At 41.0% G+C, this 19,172-nt stretch overlaps 2 protein-coding genes across 7 annotated transcripts in view; both read left to right on the forward strand.

The window, feature by feature from the left end:
* Positions 1–6,648, forward strand: part of UGT1A3 (UDP glucuronosyltransferase 1 family, polypeptide A3) — an 89,168-nt gene extending 82,520 nt beyond the window's left edge. For 5 of the 6 annotated variants that reach the window (XM_024242924.2, XM_009238251.3, XM_054548631.1 and 2 more), the window contains exons 2-5: positions 355–486; positions 1,168–1,255; positions 1,539–1,758; positions 5,610–6,648. In XM_024242924.2, coding sequence (XP_024098692.2) covers positions 355–486; positions 1,168–1,255; positions 1,539–1,758; positions 5,610–5,907 — 738 coding nt within the window. In that variant the 3' untranslated portion in view covers positions 5,908–6,648. 6 annotated transcript variants of the gene reach the window in all.
* Positions 6,649–11,665: 5,017 nt separating this feature from the next.
* Positions 11,666–19,172, forward strand: part of MROH2A (maestro heat like repeat family member 2A) — a 59,125-nt gene continuing 51,618 nt past the window's right edge. The window contains exons 1-3 of the mRNA XM_054550011.1: positions 11,666–11,830; positions 12,693–12,800; positions 13,019–13,200. Of these exons, the coding sequence (XP_054405986.1) occupies positions 11,755–11,830; positions 12,693–12,800; positions 13,019–13,200 (366 nt within the window). The 5' untranslated portion in view covers positions 11,666–11,754. The remainder of the gene's footprint in view (positions 11,831–12,692; positions 12,801–13,018; positions 13,201–19,172) is intronic.

Consider the following 19,172-nt stretch of genomic DNA (forward strand, 5'->3'; position numbering starts at 1 on the left):
CTGTATCACTGATGCCTTGCTCTGTGTCCTCTAAGTGGAATTATCACTGTGTGTATGTACAGGTGTGTGCATGTGTGTGCATGTACCTGTGCTTTTCTTTTGGAAAACTAGCACATTACCTGGATCTTGCCTCTCAAGGATAATTCTGTAAGCAGGAACCCTTCTTCCTTTAGAAGGAAGTAAAGGAGAGGAAAATGCTATAAAACTTACATATTAATAATTTTTTACTCTATCTCAAACACACATGCCTTTAATCATATTCTTAAGAGGAAGATATCTAATTCATAACTTACTGTATGTAGTCATCAAAGAATATGAGAAAAAATTAACTGAAAGTTTTTCTTCTGGCTTTAGGAATTTGAAGCCTACATTAATGCTTCTGGAGAACATGGAATTGTGATTTTCTCTTTGGGATCAATGGTCTCAGAAATTCCAGAGAAGAAAGCCATGGCAATTGCTGATGCTTTGGGCAAAATCCCTCAGACAGTAAGAAGATTCTATACTATGGCCTCATATCTATTTTCACAGGAGCTGTAATCCCAGACTTCCAGCTTCCAGATTAATTCTCTTAGTTGGAACTTTAGATTTGGCTTTTCCCTGCCACTTCCCAACTATTAATCCAAAGGTTTTTTTGTTGTGGTTGTTGTCATTGTTTTCAATTTGACTCTCAAATACTCTGTTAAACTATGATCCATCACACTCGGAAGTCTCATTTTCTCTAAGAGACTCAAAAGTGTATTAGGGAGAATTTATTTAAAAATAAAATAAATGGGATATTGTTTCTTCATATTAAATAGAAGTATTTCTCCAAAAAGCTGTTGGTTAGAACACTGAATTTATGTCTTATATTTCTGCTCTTATAGTTCTGCATCCACTTGTTTCATTAAGCAAACTTTCCCTTAAAGTGCAGGAAAGTGAAAAAATCCTAAGTGCACAGCTTGATAAATTATCACAAATTCACGTAGTGCATACACCCTTGTAACTAAACCTCCAAAACCAGATGCCGAAAGTTGCCAGTCCTCAGAAGCCTTCATAGTTACTGAGCCTCCCACTCTGTTAAAGGTTGTGTTCCTTCAGAGGAACCCCCTTTTCTAGTTAGTATAGCAGATTTGTTTTCTAATCATATTATGTTCTTTCTTTACGTTCTGCTCTTTTTGCCCCTCCAAGGTCCTGTGGCGGTACACTGGAACCCGACCATCGAATCTTGCGAACAACACGATACTTGTTAAGTGGCTACCCCAAAACGATCTGCTTGGTATGTTGGGAGGATTGGATGTATAGGTCAAACCAGGGTCAAATTAAGAAAATGGCTTAAGCACAGCTATTCTAAAGGATTGTTGAGCTTGAAAATATTATGGCCAACATATCCTACATTGCTTTTTATCTAGTGGGGTATCTCAACCCACATTTTCTTCTGCAAATTTCTGCAAGGGCATGTGAGTAACACTGAGTCTTTGGAGTGTTTTCAGAACCTAGATGTGTGCAGCTGTGAAACTCAGAGACATAACTGCTGACATCCTCCCTATTTTGCATCTCAGGTCACCCGATGACCCGTGCCTTTATCACCCATGCTGGTTCCCATGGTATTTATGAAAGCATATGCAATGGCGTTCCCATGGTGATGATGCCCTTGTTTGGTGATCAGATGGACAATGCAAAGCGCATGGAGACTAAGGGAGCTGGAGTGACCCTGAATGTTCTGGAAATGACTTCTGAAGATTTAGAAAATGCTCTAAAAGCAGTCATCAATGACAAAAGGTAAGAAAGAAGATACAGAAGAATACTGTACTTTGGCTATGGCACTCATGATAAAATTGTTTCAAATATGAAAACATTTACATAGCATTTAATAGCATTGTTTCAAATATAAAAACAAATACATAAAAATCTGGATTTTTCTTTCTTCTTCTTTTTTTTTTTTTTTTTTTGAGATGGAGTCTCGCTCTGTCACCTAGGCTGGAGTGCAGTGGTGCAATCTTGGCTTACTGCAACCTCCACCTCCCACGTTCAAGCAGTTCTGCCTCAGCCTCCCGTGTAGCTGGGATTACAGGTGTCCACCACCACGCCCGGCTAATTTTTGTATTTTTTAGTAGAGATGGGGTTTCACCATGTTTGTCAGGCTGGTCTTGAACTCCTGACTTCAGGAGATCCACCTGCCTCGGCCTGCCAAAGTGCTGAGATTACAGGCATGAGCCACCGCGTCCGACCTGGATTTATAAATAAGATAATTTAGAGATTATTATTCACTTTATAAAAGAATTCTTTAATTCCTATATAATTTATTATATAATTTATTTAGAATTTTATTTCCCCCAGTAGATTTAAAACTCCAATTTATATAAAAAAGCTGCCATAATAGACATCTGATCCATAAGTTTCCTGCACAGAAAGAAATACTCCATTATAAGAAGCATTGTATCTATAAGAGAAAAATAACTCAAATGCTTAGAAGTACAGCTTTTTGCAGCACTGGAACCTGTGAGAAATTTTGTCCATGGAGTTTATGAATGAAGGAGCTATAAGATATCACAGACAACGGCTTAGAATAAAAGCAAAGGAAAATTTGTTCAAATGTGGCCCTGAAAACAATTCAAAGGGCAAATGATTTCTGGATTAAAGTTAGTATATTACTGTCAAGCTCACTGGTAATAGGCTTATCAGAACCTTATGGGAAGAAGTGGTGGCCAGTGGTAGATTTCATCCAACAATAGATACTGTGTGCATATGTGCATGTGCGTTTGTGCATATGGCTGTGCTCATGTGTGGGTGCACACGTGTGCATTCATATGCGTGTGTGTGTGTGTGTCTGCGTGTGTTTATGAGCGTGTCCGTTGCTTTCTCCCATGGTTACCTCCTTTGGAAAGAAGCAGCAGTCAGGAAGACAGACTGGAGCATGTTCAGATGAGAGGAGATAGAACACAGGGGGACACACCAGCTTGAGCAAGGGACAACAGGGGAGGACTGATGACTGACTTCCCACCTTTGAGGTGCTAATGTGTGTGTGGTGCCACTGGATAAAAGATAAAAGTTGGCTGGGCACCATGGCACACGCCTGTAGTCCCAGCCACTCTGGAGGCTAAGGCGGGAGGATTGCTTGAGCTCAGAAGTTGGAGGCTGCTGTGAGCCATGATCATGCCACTGCACTCCAGCAACCTGGGCAACAGAGTGAGGCCCTATCTCAAAAAAAAAAAAAAAATGAAAAGTCCACATAACCTGAGCATCATGTACCCAGAGCGTTGGGTGGTGTGGTTCCATTCCTTCCTTCCAGCGGCTTCTTCTGGCCACCTCAATGTCAGGATGTCCTGCTCACATATCAATACCATTAAAACCTGACTTCTTTCCCTGCACTGTTGAAGCTCCTTCTTGAGGCTCACATTATGGATATAATTTTGATTCTTTCTTCAGTGGTATAGATAACTACTTGTAACCTAAGAACAACTTGGTGAAAGTCCTCTAATACATTATTTTTTAAAAAAACACAAATCAATGAGCTCAACTTATTAACTAACTTTCATCTATTCATTTTTGAGCCATCCCTGTCTGATTGTGAATCTCCATGATTCCAACACTCTGAGCTGGGGACAGTGCCTACACAAAATAAAAAGAAGTGGAAAATTTTCAAACACCAGTTTATGCAGACAACCAGGCCATAATAGGTGCTCAATTACTATTGAATGATTGAATGAAAGTTCTGGCCAGGCATAGTGGCTCATGCCTGTAGTCCCAACACTTTGGGAGGCCGAGGCAGGCGGATCACTTTAGGTTAGGAGTTCTAAACCAGCCTGGCCAACATGAAGAAACCTTATCTCTACAAAAATAAAAAATAAAAAAATTACCCAGGCATGGTGGTGCGTGCCTGTAATCCTAGCTATTTGGGAGGCTGAGGCAGGAAAATCACTTGAACCTGAGAGGCGGAGGTTGCAGAGAGCTGAGATTGTGCCACTCCACTCCAGCCTGGGCGACAGAGTGAGACTCTGTCTTACTTAAAAAAAAAAAAGAAAAAAAAAAGGTTCCAAGAAAATTCATCTTAAGGTTTATGTAAAAGGAAGATGATATTTAACATGATTTATGGCCAAATACTAATATTACATTATAATAATGTTTCCAAATAACATTATAGATATGTTTAAAGACAGTGTATTAGGCTATTCTTGCATTGCTGTAAAGAAATACCCAAGACTGGGTAATTTATAAAGAAAAGAGGTTTCATTGGCACGTGTTTCTGCAGGCTGTACAGGAAACATAGTGCTGACATCACTTGGCTGCTGGGGGAGCCTCAGGGAGCTTTTACTCATGGCAGAAGGCAATGCGGGAGCTTGCATGTCACATGGCAAAAGCAGGAGCGAGAGAGAGTTGGGGGGGAAGGTGCCACACACTTTTTAATGACCGGCTCTCACAATAACTCGTGAGAACTCACTATCAGGAAGACAGCACTAAGGCACAAGAGATCCGACCCCATGATCCAAACACCTCCCACCAGACCCCATCTCCAGCATTGGGGATTACAATTCAACATGAGATCTGAGTGTGGACAAATATCCAAACTGTATCAGCCAACAGCGATCAAAATTAGTCCTGAATAGGAGTGTCTTTTTTTTTTCTTTCTTCTCCCTTTTCTTTTCTACTTCCTCCTCCTTTTCCCTCTCCTCTTCAGCCTCCTCTTCATTCCTGTAGCACCAAGGGTTGAAGCATCTAACCCGTTTTGGATTGAGATGTTCTGATTGGGCAATGAACGCTGTCCAGAATAAACAGAAATCCATTTTGCAATAAGTGGCTGCATAGACGCTGCCTCATGCTAAATCTAGCACCTGGATAGTTTAATGTTTCAATGACTGAATTACAAGTATATCATCACCTTGGATTTGGCACTTACAAATGGCTTTTACCTTGGCCAGAGGTGGTTGTTTACAACTTCAAATAGGAGACTATTCATAATTTCTGACATGACATTTTCCTTTCTTTATTTTACTGTATGAAAGTATAATGAAATTTCTCACAAAAATATCACTAAAAAGAAAAGAAGAAGAGTAGGAACCAAGGTTAAAATATTTCTAAAATATAATTTTGGTCTTTCTTTTTCTCCCTTCCTCTCTCCGTCCCTCTCTCCCTTCCTCTCTCCCTCCCTCCCTTCCTCTCTCCCTCCCTTCCTCCTTTCCTTGCTTCCTTCCCTCCTTCTCTTCCTTTTTTTTCAAGAGATCAAGAACATTTATTAAGAATAAGGTTCTTAATTATAACCTTTCAGGTTATAATAGTAACACAGCCTGGGCAACACAGTAAGACCTTGTTTCTACAAAAAATTTAAAAATTGGCCAGACATAGTGGTGCATGACTGTAATTCCAGCTACGCTGGAGGCTGAGGCAGGAGGATGGCTTGAGCCCAGGAGTTGGAGGCTGCAGTGAGCCATGATTGTGCCACTGCACTCCAGCTTGGGCAACAGGGCAAGACTCTGTATCTAAAAACAACAACAACAACAACAACAACAATAGAAACAGGTTTCCTTTCCCAAGTTTGGAAAATCTGGTAGTCTTCCTAGGCAGCAACGAGCATAAAGAGAGGATTGTTCATACCACAGGTGTTCCAGGCATAACGAACCTGTCTTTGTGTTTAGCTACAAGGAAAACATCATACGCCTCTCCAGCCTTCACAAGGACCGCCCGGTGGAGCCGCTGGACCTGGCTGTGTTCTGGGTGGAGTTTGTGATGAGGCACAAGGGCGCGCCACACCTGCGCCCTGCAGCCCACGACCTCACCTGGTACCAGTACCATTCCTTGGACGTGATCGGTTTCCTCCTGGCCGTTGTGCTGACAGTGGCCTTCATCACCTTTAAATGTTGTGCTTATGGCTACCGGAAATGCTTCGGGAAAAAAGGGCGAGTTAAGAAAGCCCACAAATCCAAGACCCATTGAGAAGTGGGTGGGAAATAAGGTAAAATTTTGAACCATTCCCTAGTCATTTCCAAACGTGAAAACAGAATCAGTGTTAAATTCATTTATTCTTATTAAGGAAATACTTTGCATAAATTAATCAGCCCCAGAGTGCTTTAAAAAGTTCTCTTAAATAAAAATAATAGACTCGCTAGTCAGTAAAGATATTTGAATATGTATCGTGCCCCCTCCGGTGTCTTTGATCAGGATGACATGTGCCATTTTTCAGAGGACGTGCAGACAGGCTGACATTCTAGATTACTTTTCTTACTCCGAAACATGGCCTGTTTGGGAGTGCGGGATTCAAAGGTGGTCCCACCGCTGCCCCTACTGCAAATGGCAGTTTTAATCTTATCTTTTGGCTTCTGTAGATGGTTGCAATTGATCCTTAACCAATAATGGTCAGTCCTCATCTCTGTCCATGCTTCATAGGTGCCACCTTGTGTGTTTAAAGAAGGGAAACTTTGTACCTTTAGAGTGTAGGTGAAATGAATGAATGACTTGGAGTGCACTGAGAACAGCATATGATTTCTTGCTTTGGGGAAAAAGAATGATGCTATAAAATTGGTGGGTGGTGTATTTGAGAAGATAATCATTGCTTAAGTCAAATGGAGCTGAATTTGATAAAAACCCAAAATACAGCGATGAAGTGCTGGGCAAGTTTACTTTTTTTCTGATGTTCCCTACAACTAAAAATAAATCAATAAATTTATATAAATTCTATTTAAGTGTTTTCTCTTCACTGGTGTTGCATTTATTTATTGTTAAGTTGCATTTTCTAATTACAAAAGTAATGCCTGATTATGACAGAAAGTTTGGAAAATATAGAGGTTCACACACACACGCCTTCATTGCGTGCGCACACATAAATGCAGGAGAAAAGAAAAATAACCAGTAATCACATCGCCCAGAAATAACCCCAGTTACAATTGTGGCAAATACACATACTTATAAATATTGCAGATATATTAAGTATACCTAGTATTTGCTAACACTCTTTCTTCTACTCTGTCATGAAGATTCTCCCAAGGTGTTTTTGTATAATATTTAATTTATTTTCAGTGGCCAAGCAGTATTCTCTTTCATGGATATACCAGGATTTATTTAACCATGACTTCTGGTTGGATTCACTCTTATTATTATTTTTAATTAAAAAAAAAGACCTCGGCTGGGCACAGTGGCTCATGCCTGTAATCCCAGCACTTTGGGAGGCTGAGGTGGGTGGATCACCTAAGATCGGGAGTTTGAGACCAGCCTGGCCAACATGGCAAAACCCCGTCTCTACTAAAAATACAAAAAATTAGCCAGGTGTGGTTGCCAGCACCTGTAATCCTAGCTACTTGGGAGGCTGAGGCAGGAGAATTGCTTGAACCAGGGTTGGGGGGTTCGGGGGTCGGAGGTTGCAGTGAGTCCGGATCATGCCACTGCATTCCAGCCTGGGTGACACAGCCAGACTCTGTCTCAAAAACAACAACAACAACAACAACAAAAATCTCACTGGACATCCTAGTAGCTAAGGCTTTCCACATATTCATGATTACTTCTGTCGGAAAGTGCTTTACAACAAATTGCTAGTTGTCTCAGTCTGGGTTCCCCTGAGATGAGGATTCAAGGGTCAGGATTTCATTTAGGAAGTAAAGGAAACACTGATAGAGGAGTGGCAGAGTGAGAAGGGGTGATGGCCATCCACAGCTGGCTCTCTTGTGGTCAATCGGAGCTTAATCCTGCTGGGTGACTCTGGGAGCCAATGGAGAAAAGACACCCCAGACTTACCCTACTAGGAGCACGGCTGTTGGGTGCTTGAGTACTTGCCTCGTCAGTGATCGAGACGTACTCCCACATAGTAGTAATTTCTCTGCCCTTCCATTAGGCCACAAAGGGGGCTCTGACAGTCAGAGATAGCTGACGAGAAAAACATACGCCCTTGTCACTGAAGAGGTACACATGGGATCTGTGTGGGGCACCACCTGCACTGCTACCCTGGGCAAATAGCTTGAGAAATCCCCACACTGCATCCCCAAACTTACTATCAGCGTGTGAGGGAGACAGGTTCCCACATCCTCATTAGCACAAAGTACTATCTTGAAAAAGAAAGCCTGTCAGTTTGATAGGAGAAAAGCAGGATCTTGTTTACAATGTGCTTTTATTATTGTTATTATTAGAGGTTGTGTTTCTTTTCAAGCTGATGAGCCGTCTGTGTTTATTTTTTGGAGGATACCCTTTGCCCAATTTCCTATTGGAGTGTATTATCCTCAGGATTTGGTAAGAGTGCTTATTGCATTCACCAGAATGTCGTTTTTGTCATGCACTGTATTTTCTCTACTTTTTTTTTTTTTTTTTTGCCTTGTTTTACTTTTTTTGTTTCGTATTACAAGCAGAAGTTTTAAATTTGTAAGCTTCAAATTGGAGCTGGGGTGGTGCAGAGAGTGAAGATTTCAGCTGGTTCCCTGACCCCAGCTCCATCTCCTTCCCTAGGCAGTGGCTGGAACACATTCTGTCCACTATTTCCCTCTCTACCTCCTTCAGGCTGTGCAGTCACCCCTCAACTACGTTCACCCTCCTTCAAAGCCCTTCCTGGTCCACCCGGGGACCATCTCCCGGCCTCACTGCCCCTGGCTCCTTGACGCCCCAACCTCTCTCAGGGACCCCAAACTGCCATGACCTCTAGCCAGCTCACGTTCATTTGCACCTTCGTGTCTGCAGCACTGAGGCATTCTTGTTTACAAGTGACAGAACCCAACTCGGGATACCTTAAGCATAAAGAGTATTTTTGTAAGGAGACAGGCTTCTGACGACTCGCGGCTCAGCCAGGCCTGCACTGGGTGGAGCCTCCCCTTCTTGCTCCTGTCCCTGTTGGGTCAGAGCGCCAGCAGCTTTCCTCTTCCCTCTCCTCGGGGTCTTTTCGGCCCCTCAGTCCCCATATCCCTCTGCCCTAGCTCCCAAGATCCCACAAGAGACAGACGGGATTCTCTCTGGCCTAGAGTGCCACCTTCCTGAAAGTCAGAATCTGATTGGTCCAGCTGGATCAGGTGTCCACTCACTGTCCAACCATCAATGCCGAGAGGGATTACATAGAGAAAAACATGGCTCCCACCATCCCATTACTGTGGCTGCTTGGGCCAGGGGAGAGGGAACCTTGTGAGCTGGGCAGAATCCACCCTGTAGAGGCTGCCTCTAGGTCAGTCACACGGTTTGGCTGTGTCCCCACCCAAATCTCATCTTGAATTGTAATTCCCATTACCCCCATGTGTCATTAGAGGGACCTGGTGGGAAGTAATTTGAATTATGGGGGCAGTTATCTCCATGCTGTTTGTGTGATAGTGAGTTCTCACAAGATCTGATGGTTTTATAGGGGGCTTTTCCCCCTCTTACTCATACTTCCCCTTGCCTGCCACCATGTAAGATGTGCCCTTGCTCCTCCTTCACCTTCTGCCATGATTGTGAGGCCTCCCCAGCCCATGTGGAACTGTGAGTCCATGACACCTCTTTTTCTTTATAAATTACCCAGTCTTGGGTATTTCTTCATAGCAGTATGAAAATGGACTAATACAGTCAGCTTCTGCACAATATTTCCATTTTCCCACATTATGTCTTGGCCCTTTTGTGTATTTAAGCTCACAGGATGCTACGAATAAAGTGTTTTCTTATTTCCTGGGTAGTTCCCATAGAAGTAGTGGTGCAAAGTGCCATAGAGTGACAGCACCTAAGAGAAGCTGATTTTGTGAGTGGATTGTGAGTTCAATATTGTTGTCATGATCAGAAAAAAATGTATTTACTTTTTTTTTTTTTTTTGAGATGGAGTCTCACTCTGTTGCCCAGGCGGGAGTGCAGTGGTGTGATCTTGGCTCACTGCAACCTCTGCCTCCTGGGTTCAAGTGATTCTTCCTGCCTCACCCTCCTGAGTAGCTGGGATTACAGGCACATGCCACCCCACCGTGCCCAGCTAATTTTTGTATTTTTTAGTAGAGACAGGGTTTCCCCATGAAAAAAAGTATTTTCAATTTGGAAAACCAAGCAGAGCCCACTTCTTCCTCCCTGGTCACACTGTCTGCATGTCCTCTGTAGATAATATGCTCAGGGGCCTCTTACTTTTGGCCATGGCTTACACACTTGACCTGTGTGTAATTTAAAAATGACCCCTTTCTCCACTCCTCCTGATTGCCATATCCTTCACAATGTGACTTTGCAACTCTTCTCATGAAAAGGAGGAATCTATTTCTCCAGCCTGTGGGTCCTGGCTGGCCTGTGACCTGCCCTGGCTGACAGAATGTGGCAGGTGACGAGCACTGGTTTCAAGTCTAGGCCTCAAGAAGCCTTCATATTCCTGCTGACTGTCTCAGAACCCTGCCCAGCTGCTATGAGAACAGCCTGGGTGACCCCTGCTGCACGATGTCCCCATCACCCTAGTCACTTCAGCCAATAGCGAGCCAATGGCCAGCCCTCTAGCTATCTGAGATGCATGAGTGAGACTCTAGTTGTGCTTGGCTGGACAAAACATAGATCCACAGACCCACGCAGGTGACTCATACACTTGTGAACTTTAATAATCGGTTGTTTTCAGTCATTAAGTTTTGAGGTGGTTTGTTACACAGCAATTGCTGATGCATTCACTTCTGGCTGTAAATGTATCACTTTTCATGTGTTGAGTCCAAAGACCTTCAGAGGACAGAGATGTGTTCCACCTACCCTATATCCACTGCAGCACGGAAAGCCATGCTTAGCTGCACAGAGTAGTAGGCATGCTGTCTGGGCCTGTGGAATGGACTTGGCAACAACATCACCTCAGTGATCTTTCAAACGGAAAAGAAGGCTCAGTGGGGAGTGGGAGGAGGTAGTGCAGAGGGGCACTCCTGTGAAAGAAGGGGCATGGGATAGCTGCTTGTGTCTATTTCATGTTGATCAATGTATCTCCAAGTGCAGAACTAGGAACAATGCAGGAATTTTATGGGGAAGAAATATTGGGCGTGATAAGAAAGCTCATTTTCTAACCATCTGAATTCCATGAAGTAGAAAGAAGCTGGTCCTCAGAGTAATGAGCTCCCTTGTATTAGAGGTGTCCACGCGCAGGCTGAGGAACTCCCATTTGGCTGGATGGGCAAACTTGGAGTGGAAATTCCACATAAGCAACCTTGGCCCTAGATGTCTCTGAGTTTTGTTCCTGTTGTCTTGCAGTGCATAGAAAGGTTTCCCAAAGGCCAATATTTCATTGTTCTACCTATGATCTGGATCATCTCTCCTAGCTACAAATGACAGGGAAATCCTTTGGGCTCCACTTTTGGTTTAGGAAATCAGGGTGCCTCCTATCCTTCCTGTCTTTGATGTTCTTTATCTTGTAAGTATTGTGCTAGTGGAAATCCACTTTCTTATCCTGCAAGTCATCCAGTCCCTGGGAAGGAGGAGTGCTCTCCCCAGGACCTCTTTCTTAGTCTGCCCCTCCTCTCCTCTCCAACTGTCCTGACCACACCTCCCCACCCAGGGTCACATGACTGTGTTCCCCTGGGACTTGGTTGTAAGCTATCCCCACTTCTACCATCTCCCTTTCCCAAACAGGCCCCTGTACTTCAGCACACACATGTGAATAACAGAAATGTTGAATGACAACATGATGTGGAGTTTTCACCCCAGAGCCCTGTGCACTCTTCAAAGACCTGGGTTGATGAGACTCAGGGAGGCAGTTGGATCTCAAAGTTCCAAGGGTCTGGGATCTAACGGTGATAGTTCTAGTGAAACCCTCCCACCCTGCCAGGAGACCCATTCTTGTAAGAAATATGACTGAAGAGCCCAACTGTCTCACTTTGATAACCAATTCTGCCATTTGCATTTCCATTGATGTGTATTGGGCAAAGAGCAGAGCCTTTTCTTGTGGTTAATAGCTGTTTAATCCAGAAGAAGACCCTAAGGAAAGGTCAGTATTTAGGTCCCAGAGTAGCTCTTTAAAATCCTTTAAAGGAAAAGAGAGTATGGGATAGTAAAGGGCCATGGGATGGATCTTTGAGGATCAAGGAACTTGGGACAGGAGGAGAAAGGATCTGAGAGCCTTTATTCCACCATCTTGACATCTGTGTTGGTGTTTCTCAGTTTTTAAGAAGCTGTGGATATGAGAGAACCCCTTAAAGGAGTTATGAGAGATGCTGATATGGATTTCTCATTAGCCATTAATTATCAGTGTCTAGAAGAGAGGGAGAGAAGGCTCTATTAAACTAAGGATATTATCTATTGCTGTGTAACAAATTATCATAAACTCAGTGGCTTAAAAGAACATCCATTGATTATCTCACGGTTCCATGGGCCGGGAGTCTGGGCATGGCTTTCCTTGGTCCTTTGTTCGGGGTCTCAGAGGCTGCAGTCTTTTCTGGAGTTCAGCTTCCTCTTCCAAGCTCATGTGCTTATTGGAGAATTCAGTTTCTTATGGTTGTAGGACTGAGGCCCTCAGTTCCTTGCTATGTGGCCCTCACCACAGGCAGTTTGCATCATGGCTGTTTACTTTTCAAGGCCAGTAGAATGTTTCTTTTCAGTCTTATAAGAGGGAATCTCATGCAGCATAGTGTGATCATGGGAATGACATCCCACTATCTTTGCCATGTGATATAATCTGCTCGAGAGAGGGTCACCCATCACCTTTGCCATATTCTGTTGGTTAGAAGGAAGTCACAGGTTCCACCCACACACCCTCAAGGGGATGGCTTTATTGAAGGGTGTGGGTCGTTGGGGTCATCATAAGGTGTGTGTCACACCCCGTATTTTACAAATTCTGTTGATCTCAAAAGAGCTTGAGGAAGAGATGACGGAAGCCATTACAGAAGCAGCAGTAGACTCAAGTGAGGAGGTGTCAGAGGAAAGAGACGACCTGGGGCCTCTTGAATTACATGACAGTGGTAAGAATGTCATTCACGTTTCTGCTTTCCTGCCCCATCTCAGACACTAATTCTTTGACTGCAGCCCCAGCCTAGATCTCCCTTTCTCCATCTGCACAGTGGACATCATACCACAAGTGAAGCTGGAGCTGCGTAGGTGGAGGCAAGGCCAGGGACACAAGGGCACCTCCTGTTATGGTCATTTCCACACTGCACCTGGGTGGCCTTTGTTTTCATAGGTACCTTTCAACAAGTTGTGAACCTCCTGGACATCATTGACAACAAGTCAGCAAATACGGACATGACAGGGGCAGGCCTTGACATGCGGAAGACCCTGGCCTCGGTGATAATCACAGAGAAGGCCACCACTGAGCCTTCTGTGGTGATAAACACTCTCATCCGCTGCCTGCAGGTGCCAGAGGTAAGGCCACCTTACCCACTGGGCTCAGCCACCTTTAGCTGTGTGTGCATCCATCCACCACCCAGCACATAGTTACTGACTATCAGAGATGTGATGTGTGGTACTGGGATACAGAGATGGGCAAGACTGTGAGGTGCTTACTCCCTGAGGACCAATTGGGACCTGGGATGGTCATAATTTTTAAAAGTTCCTTTGTATTCTGACACAGTGGGTTTGGGAGCCATTGTCCTAGAGCACATGAGCTGAGTTGCAAAGATGTTGAGCCGGTGGGCATGGGAGAGTAAAGATACACCAGACACAGTGTGCAGGGATGTCTGGCTAGTGGGGAGGTGCTTAGCTGGGTTAAGGGGCTAGGGTAGAGGATGTTGGAGGGAGTGATACAAAGTGCAACCAGGGGACCTGGTGGGCTTGTACAGACAAGGTTTGCATCACCTGGTACCACACAAGGTTTTGGACTAGACAAGGGTTTGGACCACAGCTGATCCAAACCTTGCTGGGCACCACCCCCAGAGTTTCTGATTCAGTAAGTCTGGGGTGGAGCCTGAGAATCAGCATTTCTAACAAGTTCCCAGATGATGCCAAGGCTGATCTGGAGAGCATACTTTGAGAACTGTTGGATTTTAGACTACCCTTTTGTCTTGGAGTAGGTAGCAAAGGGGTGCTATGAGCAGAGGAGCTTATTTATAAAAAGCTTTATTATTTTTGTTGGATTTCGATTTGCATTTGCATTTTCTCCCTTTTATTTTTAGTTGACACATAACAATTGTACATATTTATAGAATACAAAGTGATATTTCAAAACATGTACGCAATGTGTAATGACCAAATCAGGGGAATTAGTATATCCATCACTGCAAATATTTATGATTTCTTTGTGTTGCAAGCATTCAAAACTGTTTCTTCTAGTTTTTTGAAAATATACAATCAATCATTGTTAACTATATTCATAACCTACAGTGCTATAGAACACAAGAACTTATTCCTTCTCTGCAGCTGTAATTTTGTATCTTTTAATCAACTTCTCCCTATCCTCCCCTGCCCCTACCTTTCCCATACCCTAATACCAAAACTCTACTCTTGACTTCTATGAGCTCACCATTTTTATAGTTCCCATATATGAGTGAGAACATGTGGTATTTATCTATCTGTGCCTGACTCATTTCACTTGACATAATGTCCTCCAGTTTTATTCATGTTACTGTAAATGACAGGGTTTCATTCTTGTTTATGGTTGAATAATATTCCACTGTCTATATATACCACATTTTCTTTATCCCTTCATCCACTGATGGGTACTTAGATTGATTCCATATCTTGGCTATTGTGAATAGTATTGCAATAAACATGAAAACACAGATATCTCTTCGATATATTGACTTCCTTTCTTTTGGATACACACCCAGTAGTAGAATTGCTGGATCATATGGTAATTCTAGTTTTACTTTTTTGAGAAACCTCCATGCAATTTTCCATAATGGCTGTACTAATTTATAGTCTTACCAACAATGTGTGAGGTTTCCCCTTTCTCCACATCCTTGCTAGCATCTGTTATTTTTTATATTTTGGATAAAAGCCTTTTTAACTGGAGTGAGATAATATCTCATTGTGATTTGATTTGCATTTCTCTGATGATTAGTGAGGTTGAGCATTTTTTATATCCCTGTTGGCCACTTGTATGCCTTCTTTTGAGAAATGTCTGTTCAGATCTTTTGCCCATTTTTAAATTGGATTTTTTTTGTTTTGTTTTTTGTTTTTTGTTTGCTATTGAGTTGTTTGAGCTCCTTGTATATTCTGGTTATTAATCCCTTGTAGGATGGAGAGATATTCTCCTATTCTGTGGGTTGTCTCTTCACTTTGTTCATTGTTTCCTTTGCTGTGCAGAAGTTTTTTGCTTGACATAATCCCATTTGTCTATTTTTGCTTTTGTTGCCTGTGCTTTTGGGGTCTTACACAAAAAATCTTTGCGCAAACCAGTTTCCTGGAGCATTTCCCCAATGATTATTTTCTAGTAGTTTCATAGTTTCAGGTCTTGGATTTAAGGCTTTAATCCATTTTGATTTGATTTTTGCATATGGTGAGAGATAGGGGTTTAGTTTCATTCTTCTGCATATGGTTATCCAGTTTTCCCAGCACCATTTATTTAAGAGACTGTCCTTTCACCATTATATGTGCTTAGCACCTTTGTCAAAAATGAGTTGACTGTAAATGCATGGATTGACATCTGGGCTCTCTATTCTGTTCCATTGGTCTATGTGCATGTTTTTATGCCAGTACCATGCTATTTTGGTTACTATGGCTTTAAAGTATATTTTGAAGTCAGGTAGTATGATGCCTCCAGCTTTACTCTTTTTGCTCAGGATTGGTTTGTCTGTTTGGAGTCTTTTATGGTTCCATGTAAAAATTCTCTGTAAAGAATGTAATTGGTATTTTGATAGAGATTTCAATGAATCTCTAAATTGCTTCTGGTAGTATTGTCATTTTGATAATATTAATTTTTCTATCAGTGGGCATGAAATAGCTTTCCATTTTTTGGTGTCTTCTTCAATTTTTTTCATCAGTGTTTTATAGTTTCCCTTGCATAAATCTTTCACTTCTTTGGTTAAATTCATTCCTAGGTATTTTATATTTTTGTAGCTATTGTAAATGAAATGGATTTCTTGATTTCTTTTTCAATTGGGTGAAGTGTTCTGTTGTTTGCCATTTGGCATATACTAATGTTACTGATTTTTGTATGTCAATTTTGTAATCTGCAACTTAACTAAATTTATTTATCAGTTCTAAAAGTTTTTGGATGGAGTCTTTGTATTTTTCTAGTATGAGATTGTGTCGTCTGTGAACAAGGATAATTTGACTTCTTCCTTTCTATTTTGTATGCCCTTTGTTTCTTTCTCTTGCCTAATTGCTCTGGCCAGGACTTCCAGTATTATGTTGAAGAGCAGTGGTAAAAGTGGGCATTCTTGTCTTGTTCCAGATTTTAGAAGAAAGGCTTTCGATTTCTTCCATCTGGTACAATGTTAGCTGTGGGTTTGTCGTATATGGCTTTTATTATCATGAGGTATGCTCTTTCTATACCCAGCTTATTGAGTTTTTTAAAAAATCATAAAGGGCTGTTGAATTTATCAAATACTTTTTTAGCATATATTGAAATGATCATATGATTATTTTTCTTGGTTCTGTTAATGTGATGTATGACATTTATTGATTTGCATGTATTGGACTATCCTTACATCCTTGGGATGAATCCCACTTGATCATGGTGAATGATCTTTTTATTGTGTTGTTGAATTCAGTTTGCTAATATTTTGTTGAGGATTTCTGCATCTATGTTCATCACAGATATTGGCCTGTAGTTTTCTTTTTTTGTTGTGTTCTTGTCTGGTTTTTGTATCAGGGTAACGCTGGCCTTGTAGTATGAGTTTGGAAGTATTCCTTCCTTATCAATATTTTTTTGAATAGTTTGAGTAGAATTGGTATTTGCTTTTATTTAATGTTTGGTAGAATTCAGAAGCGAATCCATCCAGTCCTGGGCTTTTCTTTGATGAGAAACTTTTTATTACTGTCAATCTCATTATTCAATATTGGTTCATCAGAGTTTTCTATTTCTTCATTTTTCAATCTTGGTAGGCTGTATGTGTCCAGGAATTTATCTGTTTCCTATAGGTTTTCAAATTTGTTGGCATGTAGTTGTTCATAACTCTAATAACTCTAATAATTCTTTGTATTTATTTATTTATTTATTTATTTTGGTGACAGAGTCTCAAGTTGTTGCCCAGGCTGAAGTGAAGTGGCACAATCTTGGCTCACTGCAACCTCTGCCTCCCGGGTTCAAGCAATTCTCCTGCCTCAGCCTCCCAAGTAGCTGGGATTACAGGCACGCACTACCATGCCCGGCTAATTTTTGTATTTTTGGTAGAGACGGGATTTTGCCATGTTGGCCAGGCTGGTCTCAAACTCCTGACCTCAAGTGATCTGCCCACTTCGGCCTCCCAAAGTGCCGGGATTACAGATATGAGCCAATGTGGCCAGCCAGTTATTTGTATTTCTGCCAGTCTCAGTTATGTCTCCTTTCATTTCTGATTTTATTTATTTGGGTGTTCACTCTTTTTTTTTTTTTTACTCTAGCTAAATGTTTATCAATTTTGTTTATTTTTTCGAAAACCCAACTTTTCTTTTGTTCCTCTGTATTGTTTTATTACTCTTGATTTTGTTTATTTCTGCACTGATCTCTTGTCCTTCTTCAAATTTTGGGTTGGGTATATTCTTGCTTTTTTTAGTTTCTTTCATACTGTTTTTCTTTGTGGTTCAGGGATTGTTTTTCTGGTAGTATGTTTTAAATAGTTGATTTTTATTTTTAGTGAATATATTATAGGATTTTGCATTATGGTTATCACAAGGATTACTAAAAATATCTTATACATATAACAAGTTATTTTAAAGAGATGGCAATTTATCTTAGATCGCAAAGCAAAAATAAGAACAAAGAAAAAATTTAAAAGCCTGCATTTAATAACTCCATCCCCTCCACATTTGGCTTTATATCAACTCAATTTACATCTTTTATATTGCCTCTCTTTATCTCTTCGCAAGTTGCTACAGGTTCATTTACATTCAGTGTTATTATTGATAAGTAAGGACTTACTACTGCCATTATTATTTTCAATTATTGTTTCTGTTGAAACAATTATATTGTTTTCAATAGCTTTCAATACATTTCTAGAGTTATGAGTGGATTACCTATGATTATGGTATTAGAGTATTCTGAGTTTGTCCATGTACTTAATTTTCCCAGTGAGTTTTGTGCCTTCAAACATTATCTTTTTTTTTTAGTGTTTTCTTTTTTTAGTGTTTTCTTCTTTCAGAATGAAAAACTCCTGGCATTTCTGGTGGTGGTAAATTCTCTCAGATTTTGTTCCTCTTAGAAATACTGTATTTCTCCCTTATATTTTAAGGATAGCTTTGCTGGATGCAGATTTTTGGATGGCAGAGTTTTTTACTTTAATACTTTGAAAACGTCATCTTACTCCCTCTTGGCCTGTATGGTTTCCATTGGGAAGTCTGTTGTAGATGAATTGGAACTCCTTTATATGTTATCTGCTTCTTTTCTCTTGCTGCTTTTAGAATCCTCTTTTTGTCCTGTCAAACTCTTTGAGAGTTTGATTATAATACGCCTTGGAGTAATCTTATTTGGGCTGAATCTTTTTGTTGTTCTCTGAGGTTCCTATACCTGAATATTAACCTCTTTCTCAGGTTTTGGGCAGTTTTTCATTATTATTGCTTTGAATAAACTTTCTACCTCTTGTTCAACTCCCTCTGGAACACCAATCATTCTTGAATTTGATCATTTGAGGTACTTTTCTATATCTTGTAAGTAATCTTCATTCTTTTATATTTTTTAAATTGTTTCTCCTCTGACTGTATATTTTCAAATAGCCTGTCTTTGAGCTCACTGATTCTTACTGCTGCTTGATTCATTCTACTATTGACAGTCTTTAATGATGTTTTCAATTTAGCACATTTATTTCTCAGTTTTCAGACTTTTGTTTGAGTTTTTTAAATTATTTCAATCTCCTTGTTAACATTTCCCTGATAAATTTCTGAACTGATTTTTTTTTGGTATGACATGGGAGATCACTGAATTTTTTTAAAACTGCTATTTTGAATTCTTGGTCAGAGAGTTCACATATGACCATCTCATTAGGGTCAGTCATGGTTTTTTGCTTTGTCCATTTTGGAAGATTATGATTCCCTGTTTGCTATTATTTCTTGTGGATGTATGTCTGTGTCTTTGAATTGAAGGATTATTTATTTATTTGTCTTCTCTATCTGGCTTGTTCTGATTTTAATTGGATATGTTTGTTTAGAGATTCTCTGTAATTTACCTGTTGACTTTTTTTTCTTTCCCTGCCGGGTCATTGCCTCCATTATGGCACCAGATGGCTTCATAAGCCCAGGCTTCCTTTGGTTCCCATAAA

Source organism: Pongo abelii, chromosome 11 (assembly GCF_028885655.2).
Source record: "Pongo abelii isolate AG06213 chromosome 11, NHGRI_mPonAbe1-v2.0_pri, whole genome shotgun sequence".
Classification (NCBI taxonomy): Eukaryota; Metazoa; Chordata; class Mammalia; order Primates; family Hominidae; genus Pongo; species Pongo abelii.